Raw genomic sequence first — 20,578 nt, 5'->3', positions numbered from 1 at the left:
CCAAGAGCCAGAAGCTTCATCTGGTTTCCCATGTAGGTAGCAGGGGCCCAAACACCCAAACACTTGGGCCATCTTCCGTTGCTCTTCCCAGCCCATTTTAAGCAGGGCACTGGATTGGAAGCAGAGAGGCTAGGGCACAAAGCAGTGCCCATATGGGATGCCGGCGTCACCATGACTTGCAGCACTGGTTTCCTATGAGCTCTGGCTTGAGTCCCGGCTACTCTGCTTCTGATCCAGCTCCCTGCTGATGTGTGTGGGAAAACAGAAGAAGATGGCCCAAGTCCTGGCACCCCTGCACCCACATGGGAGATGCAGATGAAGCTCCTGGTTCCTGGCTTTGCCTTGGCCCAGCCCTGGCTGTTGTGGCCATTTGAGGAGTGAACCAGTGGAAGGAAGATAGCTCGCTCGCTCTTGGGCCATCTTCTACTGCTTTCCCAGGCCACAGCAGAGAGCTGGATTGGAAGTGGAGCAGCCGGGTCTCAAACTGGTGCCCATGTGGGATGCTGGCAGAAAAAGTAGCAGCTTTACCCACTCTGCCACAACGCTGGCCCCTGTCCCTAGTTTTGCTTCATTTTTATCTATTCGGCTGTCACAGTAAGTTAAAGCCTCCTGCTTGTTGCGTATTTACAGATATACAAAGAACCTAGAATGAGATGTCAGACTTGTGATAGTGGTGGATTTTGTTCTTTGCTGCTTGTGCTTGTCTGTTTCCTATAACATACATATTTACTTTTAAAAAAGATTTATTTAGGGGCCGGTGCTGTGGCTCACTTGGTTAATCCTCCGTCTGCAGCACCAGCATCCCATATGGGCACCGGATTATTTCCCGGTTGCCCCTCTTCCAGGCCAGCTCTCTGCTGTGGCCGGGAGTGCAGTGGAGGATGGCCCAGGTGCTTGGGCCCTGCACCCCATGGGAGACCAGGATAAGTACCTGGCTCCTGCCATCGGATCAGCGCGGTGCGCTGGCCGCAGCGTGCCAGCCTCGGCGGCCATTGGAGGGTGAACCAACGGCAAAGGAAGACCTTTCTCTCTGTCTCTCTCTCTCACTGTCCACTCTGCCTGTCAAAAAAAATTAAAAAGATAGTGAAATCCGTATTTTTTCATAATACACATTTGCACGAGTTTTTGGAAAATTTCTCCTAGGCATGCATTTTTAAAAATTTTTATTTGAGTGGCAGAGGGGGAGAGAGAGAGAGAGAGAGAGCAAGCGAGCTCCCATCTGCTGGTTTACTTCTCAGATGCTCACAGTGGCTGGGGTGGCTGAAGCCAGGAGCCAGAACTCAATCCAGGTCTCCCATGTGGGTGGTAGGAACCCAATTAATTAAGCCAGGACTGCTGCCTCCCAGGGTCTGCATTAGGAGGAAGCTGGAGTCTGAGTAGGAGTGGGGAATTGAACCCAGGTATTCCAGTGTAAGAAGTAGACATCGTAACCTGTGGGTTAACTTGTAGGCCAAATATCTTCCTCTCAAAGATTTTTCCACTAGGGCAGGCATTTGGCCTAGCAATTAAGATGTCAATTAGGTGGGCGCCGCGGCTCACTAGGCTAATCCTCCGCCTTGCGGCACCGGCACACCAGGTTCTAGTCCCGGTCAGGACACCGGATTCTGTCCCGGTTGCCCCTCTTCCAGGCCAGCTCTCTGCTGTGGCCCGGGAGTGCAGTGGAGGATGGCCCAAGTGCTTGGGCCCTGCACTCCATGGGAGACCAGGATAAGTACCTGGCTCCTGCCATCAGATTAGCGCAGTGCGCCGGCCGCAGTGCACCGGCTGCGGCAGCCATTGGAGGGTGAACCAGCGGCAAAAAGGAAGACCTTTCTCTCTGTCTCTCTCTCTCTCACTGTCCACTCTGCCTGTCAAAAAAAAAAAAGATGTCAATTAGGGGCTGGTGTTGTGGTGTAGTGGGTAAAGCCGCTGCCTGCGGTGCCAGTATCCCATATGGGTACCTGTTTGAGTCCCGGCTGCTCCACTTCCCATCCAGCTCCCTGCTAATGCTCCTGGGAAAGCAGTAGAAGATAGCCCAAGTCCTTGGGCCCCTGCACCCACGTGGGAGACCCGGAAGAAGCTGCTGGCTCCTGGCTCCTGGCTTCAGATCAGCCCAACTCCAGCCATTGTGGCCATTTGGGGAGTAAATCAGCAGATGGAAGATTCTCTCTCTCCTTCTCTCTCTCTGTAACTCTGCCTTTTAAATAAATGAATGAATCTTTTAAAAAATAAAAAAGGTATCAATTATGATGTCCCATGTGAGTTCCCAAGTTTCATGTCCAGTTCCAGCTCCTGACTCCAGCTTCCCACTAACGGAGACTCACAGACAGCAGTGCTGGCTCAAGTTTGGGTTCTTGCCCCTCATATGAGAGACCTGGATTGTGTTTCCAGCTCTAGGCCCCAGCTGATGGTGGCTGTTGCAGGTATTTGAGAAGCAAACCAGAGCTTGTGTATCTCTCTCTCCCTCTCTTTCTCCCTCCCTCCCTCCCTCCCTCTCAAATAAATAAAAATGAAAGGCCAAGATCTTAGCACCAAAATCAACCTGTCTTTTAATTCCATTTGCCATGAACTTCTGGAATTGCCCTGGTGTACCGTTGGGTGCCACTGGTTTTCAATGCCCCCCCCCCCCGCCCCCGCTTTTCCAGGGCAGGGTCCTATCTTAGTCACCATTGTAGCCCCAGGCCAGGCACAGGGTAGGCTCCCAGGAACCCTCTGCTCAGTCTGTAACACATCAATGTAAAGCAGCCTACGTACACAAAATAATAATAATAAACATTTAACCAGCCCAGCCGGAAGACAAACATGTATAATTGTCTGTAAGTTTAATTATGTTTTTAAAATTAATTTTAAAACATAGTTTATCTTTTTTTTCTAAAATGTATTTATTTATATTTGAAAGGCAGAGAGAGAGAGAGAGAGATGGGAACAGATAGAGATCTTCCATCTCCTGGTTCACTGCCCCAAGGTCTGTGATAATTAGGGGTAGCAGAGCCCCAAGTATTTGAGCCATCACCTGCTGCCTCCCAAGGCATACATGAGCAAGAAGCTAGAAACAGAAGCCGGCGCCGTGGCTCAATAGGCTAATCCTCCACCTTGCGACGCCAGCACACCGGGTTCTAGTCCCGGTCGGGGCGCCGGATTCTGTCCCGGTTGCCCCTCTTCCAGGCCAGCTCTCTGCTATGGCCAGGGAGTGCAGTGGAGGATGGCCCAGGTGCTTGGGCCCTGCACCCCATGGGAGACCAGGAAAAGCACCTGGATCCTGGCTCCTGCCATCGGATCAGCGCGGTGCGCCGGCCGCAGCGGCCATTGGAGGGTGAACCAACGGCAAAAGGAAGACCTTTCTCTCTGTCTCTCTCTCTCACTGTCCACTCTGCCTGTCAAAAATAAAAAAAAAAAGAAGCTAGAAACAGGAGCAGAGCCAAAACTTGAACCCGGGTACTCTGGTATGGGATACGGGCATCCCAAATGGCGTGTGCCTTATACTTTTAATTATATCAGAGAACTCACGGTTAATGGGAATTATCCAGTAGTTCTTAGGCGAGCTTTTAAAATGATGCACCCCTATAATTTTCACAACTTTTGATGCACAGTCGTCTCACCTTCTCCGGGGTTTTACTTTGTGCAGTTTCAGCTACCTACAGACAATTGCACCTTGAAAGTATTAAATGGAAAGTTCCAAAAAAACAATTCATATGTTTTTGCACACTGTTTTGAGCAGCATTATGAAATCTTGTACCACCCCACGCCATCTAGCCCAGGATATGAGTCATCCCATTGTCCAGTGTATCCATGCTGCATACACTACCTACCCATTAGTCCCTTCGAGCTGTCTCCGTTATCAGACTGACCATCATGCTACTGCAATGCTTGGGGTTCAGGTAATCCTCATTTTATTTAATAATGGTCCCAAGGCACCAGCACAGTCATGCTGGTGATTTTATTACAGAATAATTTTATAATTGCTCTATCTTGTTATTATTTATGTGTGCTATCATAGTTCTGGTGATGAATACTGCCTAATTTATCAATTAAACTTGATTATGCATATGCAGGTATAGTGTCTGTGCTTTCAGGAATTCCCTGGGGGGTCTTGGAATTGAACTTCCACAGACAGGTGGAGACTACTGGACAAGTAGTGGCTGTTGACAAGCTTGAATGTGAAGCCCTTCCGCTACAGAAACCCAAACCTGCTGCCCTCTCTTCTCTACTTCACCCCACCAATGGATAGGAGGCCTGAATTTATAAAGTTTTCTCGACTAACTGTAACCAGTAGTATTTGTACTAGTTATCTACGGGCTGTTACAGATTAGCCTCAAAACTTAGCTAGTGGAAACCGCCTGCATTCATCATCCTGCGTATTCCTTGAGGGCCAGGCATCCGGGAGTGCCTGGTCTGGCCGGTTGTGTAGCAAGCTGTCCCGCGAGGCTGCAGTTGGGATGGACGGTGTTGGGGCTCTGGTCCCACTTGAAGTCTCACTGGAGCATGAGGATCTAAGCTCACTCACATGGCTGTTGGCAGGAGGCTTGGGCTCCTCGCCATGTGGGCCGTTGCCTAAGGGCCGTTGGATGCATCCTCACAGCATGACACCTGGCTTTCCCCAGGGCAGCTGATCTGAGAGAGGCACAAGAAGGAAGCTGCAAAGCCTTTTATGACCTGGTCTTGGAAGGTGTGTGCTGCCAGTCATTGCCACTGGGTTACAATGGTCAAGGCAATTCTCAAAGGGCGGGGGATGAAGCGCCATCTCTTGAATGGAAGGGTACCAAGGAATCTGTGGCCAGATTATAAACCCATATCTCACCACGTCGCAAGCTAACTGTAATGTTATATGTAATAACTAGTTGGTGGCCCAATGTCCTGAATGTGAAGCCCCTGTGTTCACATAATGTAATAACTAGTTTTGTTTGTAATGGAAAAGGACACTGACCTTACTATGTTTTTTAAGTAAGGCCCAGGTAGTACAAGTAGGACTCCTGCTCTGGGCCCTGACCCTGTGCTCAGGACTACCTTCCTCAGAAGCGTCTGGAACCTCCTCTGGTGGCTGGGACTGGCCAGGATCAGACGTACCCTCTGAGTGAGTTCCCCTCAGGGCTGGAGCAGAACCTGTATGAGTCCCGATCCTTGCCTCTCCATTTCGGAGTTTCTCTTTCTCTCTCTCTTCGCCTCTCCCCTATGTGTGGGGTCCGAGAGCTACGCTGCCCGATAGTCTCCCAGGACTCCTGCCATCTGGCAAGAGAACTGCTCCTTCTTGTGCTCTGTGTGGTGTTTCTTTCATGAGATTGGCCGTCGGGATGATGTCGACATGGTGACTTCGAGTGACTCAAGTAAGTCGTTTACAGGACAAGATCAGGGTATTAGGCCACCAGCTAGCCACTGCCGGTCCTTGGGCTTGAGCTGCACATGTAGGTCCCTGGATCAGTTCTCATCCATCCAACAGAGGGGCAGCCCAAAGGTGGTGGGGATGGTGGCAGGTGCCTTTCCCCTGTGGTATCTCCTGCCACCAGCACCCAGGATGCCTTAGAATCAATGTCCTCCCTTGGCTCCCATCAACGCAGTGACGTCCTGCTGCCCCAGGTCAGGTTGAGGCCATGCTTAATGAGGAGTGGCCATTCTTTGTACAAAGGGACTTCTCATTCTGTCCCTGGGCCCCTTGCCTCTCTTCCTCCTTGGTGGTGGTGGTGGTGGTGTGCAGCAGCCAGGAGTGTGGCCAAGCTTGCAATAGATCTTATCCTGGGAACACAGGGGTCCCATGTGAGAAGACATGGGTAGAAGATGTGCTGTTCCACTTGCCTGCTAAGGAGTGTCACCCAGTACGTTTCGCCTGAACAGAAACTGAGCTTGCGTTCCCATTTCCCGGCATGCTGTATGCCTTCTGTGGTTCTTATCCACAGAGTACAGTGACCAATTCTGAAAGTCACTGGCAGCCATTATGCACGGGCAGCCCACAGGGTGATGCATCACCACTGGTAACCACGTAAACAGCAGTCAATTCGTGCTATGAGAGCCTACAGAGGGAAGAAGATCTGTGTTTCTCCACGACAGACATCGTGAGAAATAACAGAGTTGCTACCCTCCTGTGGTGGGAGAGAGGAAGTGACCCAACACACTGGACAGTGAAGAATATAAATGGCATGTGAACAGGAAGAGATGCGGCCTGCAGACTATGAAGATTCTTCCCGTGTGACCAGGGGCCCTGTGATAGGCAGCCTCTGAGATGGTGCCCACCTTCTGGTGTTGGTGCCTTTGTGTTATTCCCTCCCCCTTGAACATGGCCTGGATTTGGTGACTCACTTCTTTTTTTTTTTTTTAAGATTTATTTATCTATTTATTTGAAAGGCAAAGTTACAGAGAGGCTGAGGCAGAGAGAGAGAGAGAGAGAGGTCATCCATCCACTGGTTCACTCCCTAGATGGACTCAACGGCTAGAGCTGGGCTGATCCAGAGCCAGGAGCCTCTTCTGGGTCCCCCACGTGGGTGCAGGGGCCCAAGCACTTGGACCGTCTTCTACTGCTTTCCCAGGTGCATTAGCAGGGAGCTGGATCAGAAGTAGAGCAGCCGGGTCTCGAACCGGAGCCCATATGGAATGGCGGCACTGCAGGCAGCAGCTTTACCCACTACATCACAGTGGCAGCCCCATGTGACTCACTTCTAACAATCAGAATATGGCAGAACCAAGGAGCTGAGACGGGTGAGGTTAGTTTATAAAAGACTACAGCTTCCAACTCTTGGCTCGCTGTCTCTCTCCCTGCCTCCTTCTCACATGGGATCCCAGCTATCCTGTGGGGATGGCCATGTGAAATAGAGGCACTGGAGTTTGAGAGGCCGCACAGAGCAGAGCGGGCTCCCTACAGTCCAGAGTGACACCATGCGCCAGCGGTGAGCGAAGCCTCTTGGAAATGGGGCCCCGCAGCCCCTTTCAAACCTTCAGATGTTCACAACCGCAGATCCAAGCTCCTGAGAGAGCTGGAGCCACAACCATGGAGCTAAGTGGCACCCACATTCCAGACCAGTAGAAACTGTGAGACGATAAATGCTTGTGCTTTTTCTCCCTAAAGATTTATTTTATTTATTTGAAAGGCAGAGTTAGAGAGAGAGAGAGAGATCTTCATTCCACTAGTTCACTCCCTAAATGGCTGCAACAGCCAGAGCTGGGCCAATCCGAAGCCCAGAGCCAGGAGCCTCTTCCAGGTCTCCCATGTGGGTGCAGGGACCCAAGGACCCGGGCCATCTTCTACTGCTTTCCCAGGCCACAGCAGAGAGCTGGATCGGAAGTGGAGCAGCTGGGACTCGAACTGGGGCCCCTATGGGATGCTGGCACCATAGGCAGAGGCTTAACTTTCTACACCACAGAGCTGGCCCAAATAACAGATCTTATGACTGATAATCCTATATGGCTGTTGTCTGATATCATCAAGCAAAGTACCGCCAGGATTCTGACAATAACACAAGGACACTTTAAAAAGTTCATGGAAACCCGAGTTTTAAAATAGGTTTATTTTGATGCAAATAAAACCTTGAAAGCCATGCATATGGGGGAGTTTTGGGCTGGCCCAGCCTCTAGGTGTTGCAGGTATTTGGGGAGTGAACCAAAACAAAAATGTAACACAGGGATGGATGGGCAGGCTGGCATGGCCGCCAGTGCCCATTTGCCCTATGTGACCCGTGCGAGAAGCAGGGACATAGGCAGTAAAGATTTCTGCTGCTGCCATAGCCCTCCTAAAACCCCACACTTAAGCTCTTCACACCCCTGCTCGGAGGCCATACTGTGTCCCTTCTTCCCTCCTTCCGGTCACCGTATGGACCCAGCTCCTTATGTCCTTAGCCTCCACACCCAGCCCCCATCTGTCCGCATGTGAGTGAGGCCCTGGCCCTCCTTGGGGGTCCCAGTGGCGACAAGCAAGCCAGGGGTGACCTGGGCTCTGAGTCATTGGCTGGATTGTTGGGGTCGGATGGCAGAGGCTTTGTCTGTTCTGCTCACTGTGTAAAGCCTGACTCGTGCAGAGACTTCCTCAGTGTGTCCGAAGCGTGAGCTTCCTCTCCAACCCTCAGCGGGCCCAGAGTCGAGGAAGGGACCGACTCAGGACCACGTGGCAGAATAATGGGGGGAGAACTAGGATTTTGCCTGGGTCCCCAACTGCTTACTCAGGGGCTACCCATTTTTTTCCCCCACAGCCTCTCCCATGCGTTTCCTGGCGGCTGTAGACAAAGGCATGTGCCATCCAGACCCCCTTGGAAGGAAGGACTCACTGCGCAGCCGCAGGGAGAGTGACAGGCAGGCAGCCTTCAGCTCCGATGGCTCCAGCTGCAAAGAGCCATCGCCATGAGGCCATGGCCTTCCCAGGCCCACCCTTCCCTCCCAGCCACCCCCACCCCAATGCTTCCGGCTGGCTCTCTGTAGCGTGGCCTGCAGGGCAGCTTAGCCCTCCCTCTGCTGGATCCCACCTCCTCTCCTTCCCCTTCACAGGAACTGATTCCTAATAGACATCTTGTAACCAAACTCCTCGTGACACTGGCTGTCCAGCAAAGGCTCAATGCAATGCCCTAATGAAACCAGAGACCCTAACGCTGCATCCACCAGGAAATTGTCAGTTTGGGGAAAGAGAGGAGTGGAATGGCCACCTTGCGTATCAGCTGAATGGAGATACTTAAGGCGCCGGAAGAGTCAGGAAACTCACCTGAGACAGAGGACCATAGCACAAAGGAAAACGGTGCAGGGAGTAACCATGGAAACATTACTGACACTGGGTTCTGTAAAACTCAGCTCCACATAACCCAGCAGGTGAGAGAGGGCAAGAAAGCCCAGGACTGGCTTTTTATTCAGAACACATTTCCATTCAGTTCTGAGAGAATCAAAAAATCAAAAAGCTCGAGAGAGTAGCAGATGGGTTGTGTGTTTCCAGATCTGGGAAGCCACTCTGCACAGTGCTCCTGAAACATGTGGCACATGAAACGTGTAACCATTTTTTTTAAAGATAGATTTATTTACTTATTTATTTATTTGAAAGTCAGAGTTACACAGAGAGAGAAGACAGGCGGGGGGAGGGGAGTCCTTCCATCCACTGGTTCACTCCTCAGTTGGCCTCAGTGGCTGGAGCTGCGCAGATCCGAAGCCAGGAGCCAGCAGCCTCTTCCAGGTCTCCCACATGGGTGCAGGGGCCCAAGGACCCGGGCCAATTTCCACTGCTTTCCCAGGCCACAGCAGAGAGCTGGATCGGAAGTGGAGCAGCCAGGACCCGAACTGGTGCCCACGTGGGATGCTGGCACTGCAGGCAGCGGCTTTTACCTGCTACACCACAGCGCCGGGCCCACCAGTTACTTCACACCTGAATCATCTCTCAGATGCAAGAACGAATGCAGGTTGAGAATCCCTTATCTGAAATGTTGGGGACCAGAAGTTTTCTGGATTTCAGATCTTTTTCAAATTTTGGAATATTTGCATACACATAATAAGATATTTTGTGAATGAGACCTAAGTCTAAACATCAAATTAATTTGTTTCATATACACTTTATACACATAGCCTGAGGGTAATTTCATGCATTTTTTTTTTCAATTTTCAGAGGCAGAGAAACAGCTCTCATTTGCTGGTTCAGCCCTCAAATGCCTGCAATGGCTGGGGCTGGGCCAGGTCTAGGCCAGGAGCTGGGAACTCTGGCCCCTATTGGAAGTTAACAGAAATCTCCATTCACTGTCAGACATGGGGCCAATGACAGTGGAACAGGTAGAGAGGTCTGGATTTCAGGTCATGGAAGACAGGTAGCAGCAGTGGAACAGCTAAGATTTGAGGGGGGCGGCGCTATGGCGTAGCGGGTAAATCTGCTGCCTGCAGTGCCAGCATCCCATATGGGGGCCGGTTCGGGTCCTGGCTGCTCCACTTCCCATCCAGCTCTCTTCTATGGCCTGGGAAAGCAGTAGAAGATGGCCCAAGTCCTTAGACCCTGCACCCACATGGGAGACCTGGAAGAAGCTCCTGGCTCCTGGCTTCAGATCAGTGCAGCTTTGGCCATTGTGGCCAACTGGGGAGTGAACCAGTGGATGGAAGACCTCTCTCTCTGTGCTTCTCTTTCTCTATGTAACTCTTTCAAATAAATAGATAACTCTTAAAATAAAAAGACTGGGGATGAGGAGCCTGTCATGTTGGATTAGTTAAGGTTTGCCTCTGTGAGAGTTCAGCTCAAATGGGGTCGTGATGGAGTCAAAGCTACCAGTCTGGATTCAAGTTCAGACCACTGATATCTTCAAGGTTCTAAGGCTTAAAGAGCAGAACACCAGTGATGGTGGGTTTTCCCTTGAGAACAAGTTTTATTATGAATTATGTAAGCACTTAAGAAAACAAGCAATGGAGTTGGGCACGTAGGCATAACTAAAACTTATGGGACATAAGAATATCCTCCACTTAATACACTAAAATGAAGATAGTGGGCTATTAACCAGAGGTCCAGATTGAAGGTTAGACCAAAGAATAGTCAACAAAATTTCAGTCCCAAATGAGACCAGAGGGGTCAGGTCAGAATGGAAGAGATCATAGAATAGTTAATAGGTACATAGGTCTGAGGCCGACCCAGATGGAATTGATGCTACAAGTGTGAACAAGTGTCCAAGACTCAAGGTCGGATCAGAGGAGCAGTTATAAAGGAACAGTAGAGGTCACGGGTTTTTTTTTGTAAGATCAGAGGGTTATGAACAGTGTAACAATTTATTGAGGTCAGGCCAGAGGAGCAATTGAGTATGGGAAAGCTAAGAGAGGCTCAAGTTCAATTTTCAGATATGAGGAGCATTGACAGTGAATTAACTTGAGACCTGGATTCAAGTGTCTGGCAGTTGCTGATGGTGGAATCACAGTCTTGGGTTAGAGTTTAGAATGCAAAGATGTGCATGAAAGAGTTAAAAAGACTGAAGTTCCAAGTAAAACTAGAGATCTTGATTGTGGAGGCATTAGTAGAGGAGCAAGTATGAGGGTATACCAGATGGACAGTGAGGGTGATGGTGTAAAGCGCCTGGGTTTGAGGTCATGCTAGATATAGCCTTGGTGGAGGAAATGTTGAGATGCTCAGATGTGAATTCAGACTAAAAAGACAGTGACGGCGTGGGCCTCCAGCTTGGCAACCAGGATGCCAGTTCAGATGCCCACATCCCACAGCAGAGTACCTAAGTTTGGTACCTGGCTCTGGCTCCTGACTCCAGCTTCCCGCTACTGCAAACCCCGGGAGTCAGTAGTGATGACTCAAGTGGTTGGGTCCCTGCCACCCAAATAGAAGACCTGGATTGAGTTTCCGGCTCCAGGCTTTGGCGCTGCCCAGCCCCCACCATTGTAGGCCTTTGGGGGAGTGAACTGGCAGATAGGGCTCTCTTTAAATAAATAGATTTTAAAAAAGACATTGTTGGTAGATTAGTCAACAGAGGCCTGGGCTTAAATTTGGACCACCTGGGCATTAATGGTACAGCTGTTAATCTGGTTATGATATACCATGAGGACACTGATGGATGGTGAAACAATAAAGGCACAGAGTCAAGGTCGGGGCTGAGGTTACTTAAGGTTAGAATGGAGCAAAAAGGACACTGACCACAAAATAACTGACAGAAGCCCAAGTTCAAGGTCATATCAGAATTACTGGTGGAATAATATACAGAAACCCTGCTTTAAGATTTGATCAGTGAGTCACTGATTGGGAATAATTAACAAAGACCCAGTTTCAGGTTCAGACCAGTGAGGCTGTTGATGATGAAGTAGTTAACAAACACACAGTCAGACAAAGGGCATGGAACCCTTAATGGAGGCAAGACCAGAGTGGCACTGATGCAGTCATCCGTGGTTACAGAGCTCCAGATCTGACTGCAGACCAGAGGCACAGTGACAGATGATGGACAAGTTAACAGAGCTTGAGAACATTATTTTTTATTTGCTCATCTTTTATTTCTTCTTAGGTCGTAAGTCAAGAAAAGTGTCACCAAGTTGAATTTAAAATAGAATATCACTCTGCCACCTCAACATTTCACAAGAATGAAACCCCCAAAATCATGCACAACAATATTCATGACCAATCATCTCGAATCAGACTCAATAAAGGACATGAAGAGTGAGACAAAACGAAGAAAGTGTTAGGAGAAAAATGAGGTTCCCCGCCCCCACCCCCCAAGTTATCTTGCCATCTGTATACCATGGTTGAAACTGAGTATCCATTTGGTGTTCATACTGTTAGGGTTTAAATGTGTCCTCCAAAGTTCATGTGCTGTTAAGTGTGATCCCCATTGTTAACAGTATTAAGAGATGGGGTCTTGAAGAGGTAATTAGGTTGAGGGGCTCCACCCTCATGAGTGGATTAATGCCATCATCACAGGGAGTGGGTTCCTGATAAAGGATCAGTTGCCCCCTCTTCCTGCACTCTTGGCTTCTCCTCTCTCATGCTCTCTTGCTATGTGAAGCCTCCCACCATGTTATGATGCAACAGGAAGGCCCTCACCGGGTGCCAGCAGCTTCGTCTTGGACTTCCCAGCCTCCAGAACCGTGAGCCAAACAAACCTCTATTGTTTAAGAGTTAACACAGCAGACCCAGCCGCTTCCTTGGAAAGGCTTGCGTCAAGGTCGGCTCTTGGCTGGCGACTGGGAAACTTCTATTTCAGAAGGGTTCCTGTGATGCCCAGATAATGACTGCTCCCTGTGCCTAAACTGTACAAACAATGTCGTTTGTGATGGATTCCTGCTTTCCTTCTGGGAGTCTGGAACTTGGGGACGTGCCAGGCAGGGGCTGTCTACGTGACCGGTTCCCAGTAAAAACCCTGGGCACTGAGTCTAATGAGCTTTCCTAGTTGGCAACATTTTGCATGCATTGTCAAAACCCATTATGGTCCACTGGGAGAGGACCCTAAGGAACTTGTGCCTGCCCTCCCCTGAACATGGTCCCATGCACCATTTCTCTTTGCTGATTTTGCTCTGTATCTTTCTGCTATAATAAATCATAACCATGAACACAACCATATGCTAAGGCTTTTGACTCCCAGCAAATCAGCCTGAGGCTGGTTTTGGGGACTGTAACACATGCATACATGAGCGTGATCATAAAAACAATCCAGCTCACTGATAGCCCTATTTTGTCCCCATTTACCCTGGGGCTGGCAGATGGAAGTCAAAGTTAGAAATACTTTTGGCTACAAGTAACCAGACTATCAAATAACAGTGCATTAGAGAAAGAGATTCTTTCTTTCCCCCCAGCCAAACTGCAGGAGTTAGTTCAGCAGCTTAATCGTGTTAGACCAGATTGGAGTCTCCGTGACTCTGGGGAATGGCCCCGGGGGGTCACAAGATGTTAGTCAGACATAGTACCAACACATGGGAGCTGGAGGGGAGTAGCTGGAGAAGAGCCTTGGGCATTCTGGTAACTGACATTTTCTGGTGACTCGAGCCATTGACAAGGGAATTCTGTTAATCCCCATCAATACCCAAGCATCCTCTCCTCGCTAAGGGCTTTCTTCAAATATGAGGGTATTTTAAAAAGCTCATGGAAAATGGAACCAAAGGTAAGTTTGGGACTGATGTTACACAATGGGTCAAGCTGCTGCTTGCCTGCTTGCAATGCCAACATCCCGTATTGGAGCACTGATCGGAGTCCCTTTCTGCTCCATTTCTGATCCTGCTAATGTGCCTGGAGAGGCAGTGGAGGATGGTCCAAGTGCTTGGGACCCTGCCAGCCATGTTGTGAGCATTTGGGGAATGAACCAGCAGGCTGATCTATCTGTCTTTGTCTCTCCCTCTCTGTGTTTCTCTGCCTTTCAAATAAATAAATAATAAATAAATAAAAAGACAAATTTCTTCTGGTGCAAAAACATTTTGAATGTCTATGCATAGGACCGGCGCTGTGGCGCTGTAGGCTAAGCTTCTGCCTGTGGTGCTGGCATCCCACATGGGGGCTGGTTCACGTCCCAGCTGCTCCTCTTCCAATCCAGCTCTCTGCTTATGGCCTGGGAAAGCAGTGGAAGATGGTTCAAGTGCTTATGAAATATTGAAAATAAAGAAATCTATACATAGTTTTTTTTTTCATTAAAAAGCTGATGGAAAACACCATTATGGAGGAAATATGCATGACTTTCAGAACATTTGTGCACAAAATAAACTTGCTTTTGAATTCCAGTTTCCATGAACTTTTTGAAGTCCCCTTGTACTGAATATCGCTTTTTGATTTGAATTGTTCCAGGGCTGGAGTTTGGGCCCTGGGTGGGCACAGGAGGAGATGAGGATGGAAAGCTTCCTCATTGCCTGCACCCCATAGAGGGAGCCCCTAGTCCACCTTGGGGGTACATGGTTGCCCCTGTACCAGCTTCGAGCTCCAAATACTCAACACCTCTGTGCTCTGCTTGTGGACAGCAGTGCACGGACGGGTGTGGTCCATGGGGCCTTGGCTGGGGCTGTGATGGGGGGACACCTAGGCGCCTGAGCAGACTCCTGCAGCCTCTGACAAGGAAGCCCCTGGGGCAGAACCAAGCACAGCCCACCCAACTGGTCTGCCACCACCACCTTGGTGTTGGTCCCCATCCCTGCTCAACAGTGGTCTCCTCGCTGGCCCCTGCTTCCACCCTGTGGCCTGTCATCCCTACAGCAGCTACAGGGAGCCTGTTAGGACCGGGCCAGGTCCAGTCCCGTCCCTCCTCTGGTCAAAGCCTCCCAGTGAAGGCTCCTTTACTCAGGAAAAAAAAAAAAAAAAGGCAAAGTCCTCCTGTGGGTCCTCAAATGTGGTCCGACCTCACCTACCATCACACTCTGCCCTGTGGGCACACTCCAGCCTCAGTGCTTCTGTGCTGGCTCCATCCTGTCTAGAACGTTCTCCCCCCACACCCTGTGGCTGCCTCTCACCTCATGCAGGTCTCTTTATATGTCACCCTGTCACCAAAAAAAGCCAAACCCCCTACTCCTGCACCCCTGTCTCCTGCCCCTGCCCTTTTTTCTCGCACCACGCACCTTGAGCTGACCTGCTCCCTACAGAGGTGCCTGCCCTGCGGAGGGCTTACTGCCTGGTGACCGCTGTGTGCTGACAACATCCTAGAACTGCATTTCATCCCCCTAACCTACTGCACCTCATGGCTTAGCCGAGCCGATGGGAACCGCGCTCAGAGCACTCCCTTAACCTACAGATGGGCAAAGCCCTCTAACGCAGCCTACTTGACACAAAAGCGCTGAGAATCTCGGGTGATTTGTCAAATACTGTACTGGACGGGAAGAACAGAATGGCTGTATGGGTACGCTTTCACACCACTGCCGTGTCCAGACACTGGCGAGCCTCACAGGGATGCCTGCCTTATTGGCTACCGCCTACTTGTCTCCACTGGGATGCACACCGCACCATATGGCCAGGACCTCGAGTGGCTCCTGGCTCCAAGTCGGTGCTCAGCAGCCTCTGCTGAACGCGTGGCTGGGTCAAGCTCTGTGACATGGCCCACACTCAAAGAGTGTTTGTTGGATGGGTGAACACATCACTGTGGGGAAGGCATGGATGAGAAAATGAACCCCATTCTGCTGGGTCCCAGGGCTGTGGGGGCTCCCCAGGACAGCCCCCTGGCCCACCTGGAAGCTGGGCCTCACCCACCAGCACAGACACTTTATTTACAACACGAGGCTGGTGAGGGCTGGGGTGGGGGTGGGGGTGGGGAAACAGCAGCAGGGCCAGCAGGGCCCCTACTTCTGCTCCCGTCTCCAGACGATGACCATGCCCCTGGCGTCACTGGAAGCCAGCAGGCTCTCGTCGCAGTTGAAGCTGACGTCGAGCACGGGCGCGCTGTGGCCCTGGAGCTTGTTGACGGCGGCCTTGGCCGCCCGCTCCACGTCAAAGAAGTGCACGCACATGTCCTCACTGCCCGTCACTGTGCGGGTGAGAGGGAGAGGCCATCAGGAGGCGGCTGGGGGCGCCCTGAGGCGGCTGACGTGGGAGGCCCCAGCATGGCCCTGTGGAAGCCTGAGCCGCGTGGGCTGGGTGCGAGGTCACCCCCCCCCCGCCCCCGCCCCCGCCCCCGGCCAGGCTGGGGCTCTCACGCCTCCAGGAGGTTTCTGAGGCTGTTGTGAGGCCCAGGAAGTCAGGGCTTCGGGGTGTCACGGCCTCAGAGCAAGGTTGCCACCACCCCGCAGCAGCCCAGACCCCCCTGCCCCACAGGGGACTCACCCACGCAGGCTCCCTGGCGGAAGGACATGAGAGGGCAGAAGATACTGCGCACGGGGTGGGAGCTCTGCTCGATGGGGAAGCTCCTCTTCAGCTGCAGGGTCCCCTCGTTGTCCACCACCCTGAGGGAGGACCAGGGCGCAGCCTCAGCAGCAGAACCCCCCCCCCCCCCGGCCCCGCAGTGAGCCAGGCCACGCCCCCACCCCTGCGCTGAGGTTCCTACAATGCTGCGGGGAGCTGAGTAGGTATCCTGCGTGAGCGATGGCTCAGAAGGTGTGTCTGCTGCCACACACACGAGCCCCCGCAGTGTCCGGCACTGGTTTCCTTCTTCTGCAGGGGGCTCTCAGGGATCCCGGGCTGAGGGGAGGAGCTGACACGGCACCGCACGGGAGAGCCAGGGTTTCCCTGAGCCCGTTTCTGTAAAACAGCGTCCCTCCCTCAACAGCTAAGGGAGTTGTGCGTGTGCGTGTGCGTGTGTATGACAAGGGCAGGAGGGCAGAGAACAGTGACGGAAACGGAAACGTGCATTGTCACCCTGTTTCCCTGCGGAGGGGGGGAGGGAAGAGGGAGGGCAGGGCGGAGGGTGGGGGTGGGGGAGCGAGAACATAAAAGTATAATTTTTTTTTCTTCCCCATGTCCCCCTATTCACAGTACAGACCAAGCGCAAAGCCTGAGCTGGGGTGTACACCGGGGAGGTCTACTCTGCCTCTTCTTTCTACAGGGTGTGAGGACACAGCAGTGGTAAGCAAGCGCAGATGCACTTCCAAATGGAGAAGACAGTGGTTCTCCAGCCAGGCCAAATGGCGCCTGGGGAAGCTCCCACCCCAGAATTTGCTGGCCTGCAGGGCAGCCTGCCTGTGGCTTTGTGAAGCCTTATCACGTTATGCCAATGTGTGGCCCCGGGGCTACACGGGCAGGTGTGAGTTGCTGGGAGGGAGGGAGGAAGGGAGGAAGGAAGGAAGGAAGGAAGGAAGACAGGAAGACAGGAAGACAGGCCTGTGCTGGAAGGAAGGAAGGAAGGAAGGAAGGAAGGAAGGAAGGAAGGAAGACAGGCCTGTGCTGGAAGGAAGGAAGGAAGGAAGGAAGACAGGCCTGTGCTAGAAGGGGGTCCCTCCCTAGTTTGGTGCCTCAGCTGGCTTAATCATAACGGGAGCTAATAAGTCTCTACTGGGGCTGGTGCTGTGGCACAGGGGGTTAACGCACCGGCTTGAAGCACCAGCATCCCATATGGGCGCCAGTTCAAGTCCCGACTGCTCCTCTTCCAATCCAGCTCTCTGCTATGGCCTGGGAAAGCAAAGTCCTTGGGCCCCTGCACCCACGTGGGAGACCCGGAAGAAGCTCCTGGTTCTTGACTTCTGATTGGCTCAGCTCTGGCCATTGCAGCCATTTTGGGAGAGAACCAGCGGATGGAAGACCTCTCTCTACCTCTCTCTGTAATTCTTTCAAATAAGTTAAAACAAATCTTTTTTTTTTTTTTAAGGGTCTCTGCTATTGGTTGGAGTGAGGATTAGATAAGGTGATGTGCAGGAAGTATCTGGAATATGGCCTGTCTGCAGCGGTTGCCATACAGGTGCTTGCTACTGCTTATTAGTACGACTCCTACTGACGTCACCATTGTCGTCATCGTGTTAATCGGAGACCAGACCCCCAGCCTCAGCGAAACCCATCTGACGGAGGAGGCCGGCTCTCGTCCCTGTGTGATGGAGGCGGTGGGGCCTGTATCCCTGGGTGGCTGCTGGGGACGCACCTGTAGAGCAGCAGCTTGTTGAGGCAAGCGTTGATGAGCAGCGAGGGGTCCCGGGCCTCGCGGCTGACCCAGGAGCGGGCGGAGATGCTGGTCACGGGGCTGCCTTCATGCACCAGCAGACGCTTGGCCTTGGTCAGCTTCCCTACAGCAGCGGAGGAAGGGAAGGCGAAGGTCGGGGCCCCGGCTGCGCTGCACCGCGCCAAGACGCAGGCCCACTGCCCGCCTACCTGTGGCCATGTCGAAGAGGAAAGAGAAGACGCTGCCGCGGTCATCGCCCGCCCAGAGCAGCCGGCCAGGGGCATCGAAGGAGAGGGCGAGGACGCGGCCTGTCAGCTTGCTGGAGCCACCCTTCACTTTCTTGCCCGTGGAGATGTTCACCACGTGCACGTTGTGCTTGGCGGTCCCCACCTGTGGGTGCGACACACATTCCATCATGCTCCTCCCAAGCCAGTCCCTCCCTGAGTCTGACCACAGCCGCGCTACAGTTGATGGGGCCTGGCTGGTCCCTACTCGAGTTCAATCGCAGTGGGCACGCGGCAGGTAGAGCAGAAAGGGACCCAGGCATTCACGCCTCCCTCGAGCCAGCCCCTGCAGCAGCCTGCCCACCACAGACAGCTGCTCCTGTCACAGAGGGGCCTCACAGCCAGCATGCCGCCCCTTGCTCAGTCGCCCGCAGTCTGAGAGCACGCGCCCCCTGTCCCCCACAAGGCCTCTAGCTTTTCCCTGCACAGGGCCCTGTGAGCAGCGGCTCGCCCGTGCCCAGCCCCCTGTGCTTCACCACCCTGCCTCAGGTGACGGCAGACTTTGCATTTCCCTGACCCATCTGTCCTGGAGTCGGACCACGGTGGGACTGCACGACGTGTCCGCCTCTGTGTCCTGCTCCCCAGCCCCTGCAGCTGGAAAACTGTAGGGCTGCAACCACTGGGACCAAAGGGGTCCCTGTGCCACGCCCCTTCCCACCAATCCCTGCTCCCTCCCCGAGCCACGCCCAGCAAAGCCATCCCACACTGACAACTGCTCTCCCCTCCCCCCAACTTCTGGCCTGCTCCCTTTAAATCTGACCACAGCAGGCCTTCTGTGACAGGCATGGGGGGTCCTAGACTCCCCAGGCCACCCCCCGTAAGACTCCAATGCCTTGGGGTGAGTGGGTGCCCTGGAGCCTGACCACAGTGAGGTTGTTGTTGACGGGCTGGAAGGTGCAGCAGAGCAGTTCGGCGCCATCGGGGTCAGGGATTTCCCGGATGCAGCGGCCATCCTCAGAGGCCCAGATGCGCATGGTGGCATCGAGTGAGGTGGACACAAGGATGTCATTGGAGAGGGACCAGGCAAAGTCGGAGACGCCACGGGTGTGGCCCCGCAGCACTCGGAGCACGGTGGGTGGGGCGGGTACCAGCTGGCACAGGGAGATGCTGCCGTCCAGTGAGCAGCAGGCTAGGCGGTGTCGGTCATCGTTGGCGAAGCGCACCCTGGGGACTGCAATGGCAACGAGCAGCTGTGGCAGTGCACTCACTGGGCACTTTTCAATTCTACAATGCCCTGGGTGCGCAACGGGTGGGGTGGGGGGGCTGGGATCCTACTGCGCAAGCGCAGTGGCCTCAGCACAGGGCTTTCCTTGACTGACAAAAGGAGCTGTAGCTGCAGAGGGCCCTCTACCGAAAGCTCCCCGATCTTAGCAGGAGCTCCCTCACAGATTGACAAAGTCAGCAAAGGCTGTGGATTCCTCCGGGTCTCTCCCATGGGTGCAGGGGCCCAAGGACTTGGGCCATCTTCTACTGCTTTCCCAGGCCACAGCAGAGAGCTGGATCAGAAGTGGGGCAGCCGGGACTCGAACCCACATCCATAGGGGATGCTGGCTGCAAAGTACTCTTCAAGCTCCCCAAGCCCTTTATGGCACATAGAATACTGAGGCCCGGGAGGCCACTTTGCCGGGTGGCGTGGGGTGCTGAAGAAGGCTCTACAGATGGTAAATTCCTGCCTCTGTGGAGGGGGCACCAGGGGTCTTGCATTCTGGATAAGGATGTCTTGAGTGGCTGTCACAGTTTGGACAGCTGCCTGGTGATGCCCTGCCTCCACCCGCCCCCCCCCCAGCTTACCTGCCTCATCCACATGCTGGTCAAAAACATGGTACATGCCAGCAAAGGCATAGTTCTCGCTGAGGGACGTGTCCCCGGCCATGGCCCGACTCGCCTCTGCCGCTGACGTGGGCACCACGCTGCCGGGGGGCCTGGGCCCCAATAGGAAGTAGAAAGTGACGGTAAATGTTCAGCCTGCTATTGCCCCAAGGCAACCCCTCCCCGGCCCCAACCCCCCAGCCCCTGGCTGCCTCTGGGGCCTACCTGTCCTCATAGACAGCACGGTTCATCTGTGCTTGCAGCTGGTAGGAGCCCCGGCTGACAGAGCGGCGGTGCCCACGGGCCCCTAAGGCCCGAGGGTCGTCCTCAAAGTCCTGTAAAGGGAGGGGGCGGGGCGGTCTTGGCTCAAACAGCCGGCGAACCTCGGAGGTCCGGTGCCCTCGAACTATAACCACAGCCTGATCCCTTCTCGCTGCGGGGCCCGGCCGCCACCATCACTGCTCGCCTGCACTCCTGCAGAGCCTCCTTCGCTACTTTTCCAGCTTCTGCCCTGTCCTTGCTCAGCGGCTACTCAATATGTGTACTATGAACACAGAACGGATATGCTCTCCCCGGAAAACCACTCACCTCTGTCTCACCTCC

The 20,578-nt window shown here is 53.1% G+C and overlaps 1 protein-coding gene, 2 long non-coding RNA genes and 1 other non-coding gene across 10 annotated transcripts in view; 2 read left to right on the top strand and 2 right to left on the bottom strand.

The window, feature by feature from the left end:
* Positions 1 to 2,234, top strand: part of LOC103351799 (uncharacterized) — an 82,752-nt gene extending 80,518 nt beyond the window's left edge. Inside the window, exon 4 of the long non-coding RNA XR_519498.4 lies at positions 1,976 to 2,234. This is a non-coding gene — a long non-coding RNA (uncharacterized lncRNA). The remainder of the gene's footprint in view (positions 1 to 1,975) is intronic.
* Positions 2,235 to 11,855: 9,621 nt separating this feature from the next.
* The window catches only part of WDR13 (WD repeat domain 13), a 10,870-nt gene continuing 2,147 nt past the window's right edge, over positions 11,856 to 20,578 (bottom strand). For all 7 annotated transcript variants that reach the window (XM_070067034.1, XM_070067029.1, XM_070067032.1 and 4 more), the window contains 7 exons: positions 20,201 to 20,310; positions 19,958 to 20,088; positions 19,030 to 19,337; positions 18,092 to 18,272; positions 17,865 to 18,006; positions 16,121 to 16,239; positions 11,856 to 15,824 (listed from right to left, as the gene is read on the bottom strand). In XM_070067034.1, the coding sequence (XP_069923135.1) occupies positions 15,640 to 15,824; positions 16,121 to 16,239; positions 17,865 to 18,006; positions 18,092 to 18,272; positions 19,030 to 19,337; positions 19,958 to 20,088; positions 20,201 to 20,310 (1,176 nt within the window). In that variant the 3' untranslated portion in view covers positions 11,856 to 15,639. The remainder of the gene's footprint in view (positions 15,825 to 16,120; positions 16,240 to 17,864; positions 18,007 to 18,091; positions 18,273 to 19,029; positions 19,338 to 19,957; positions 20,089 to 20,200; positions 20,311 to 20,578) is intronic.
* On the bottom strand, positions 16,749 to 16,877 carry LOC127485053 (small nucleolar RNA SNORA51). The gene has a single exon (XR_007912254.1). It is a non-coding gene; the product is annotated as a small nucleolar RNA SNORA51 (small nucleolar RNA).
* On the top strand, positions 16,766 to 17,765 carry LOC138847657 (uncharacterized). Its single transcript, XR_011385570.1, has 2 exons — positions 16,766 to 16,858; positions 17,598 to 17,765. It is a non-coding gene; the product is annotated as an uncharacterized lncRNA (long non-coding RNA).

This window comes from Oryctolagus cuniculus, chromosome X, assembly GCF_964237555.1.
Source record: "Oryctolagus cuniculus chromosome X, mOryCun1.1, whole genome shotgun sequence".
In the NCBI taxonomy this organism is placed as follows: domain Eukaryota; kingdom Metazoa; phylum Chordata; class Mammalia; order Lagomorpha; family Leporidae; genus Oryctolagus; species Oryctolagus cuniculus.
This window is presented reverse-complemented; position numbering and strand designations above follow the sequence as displayed.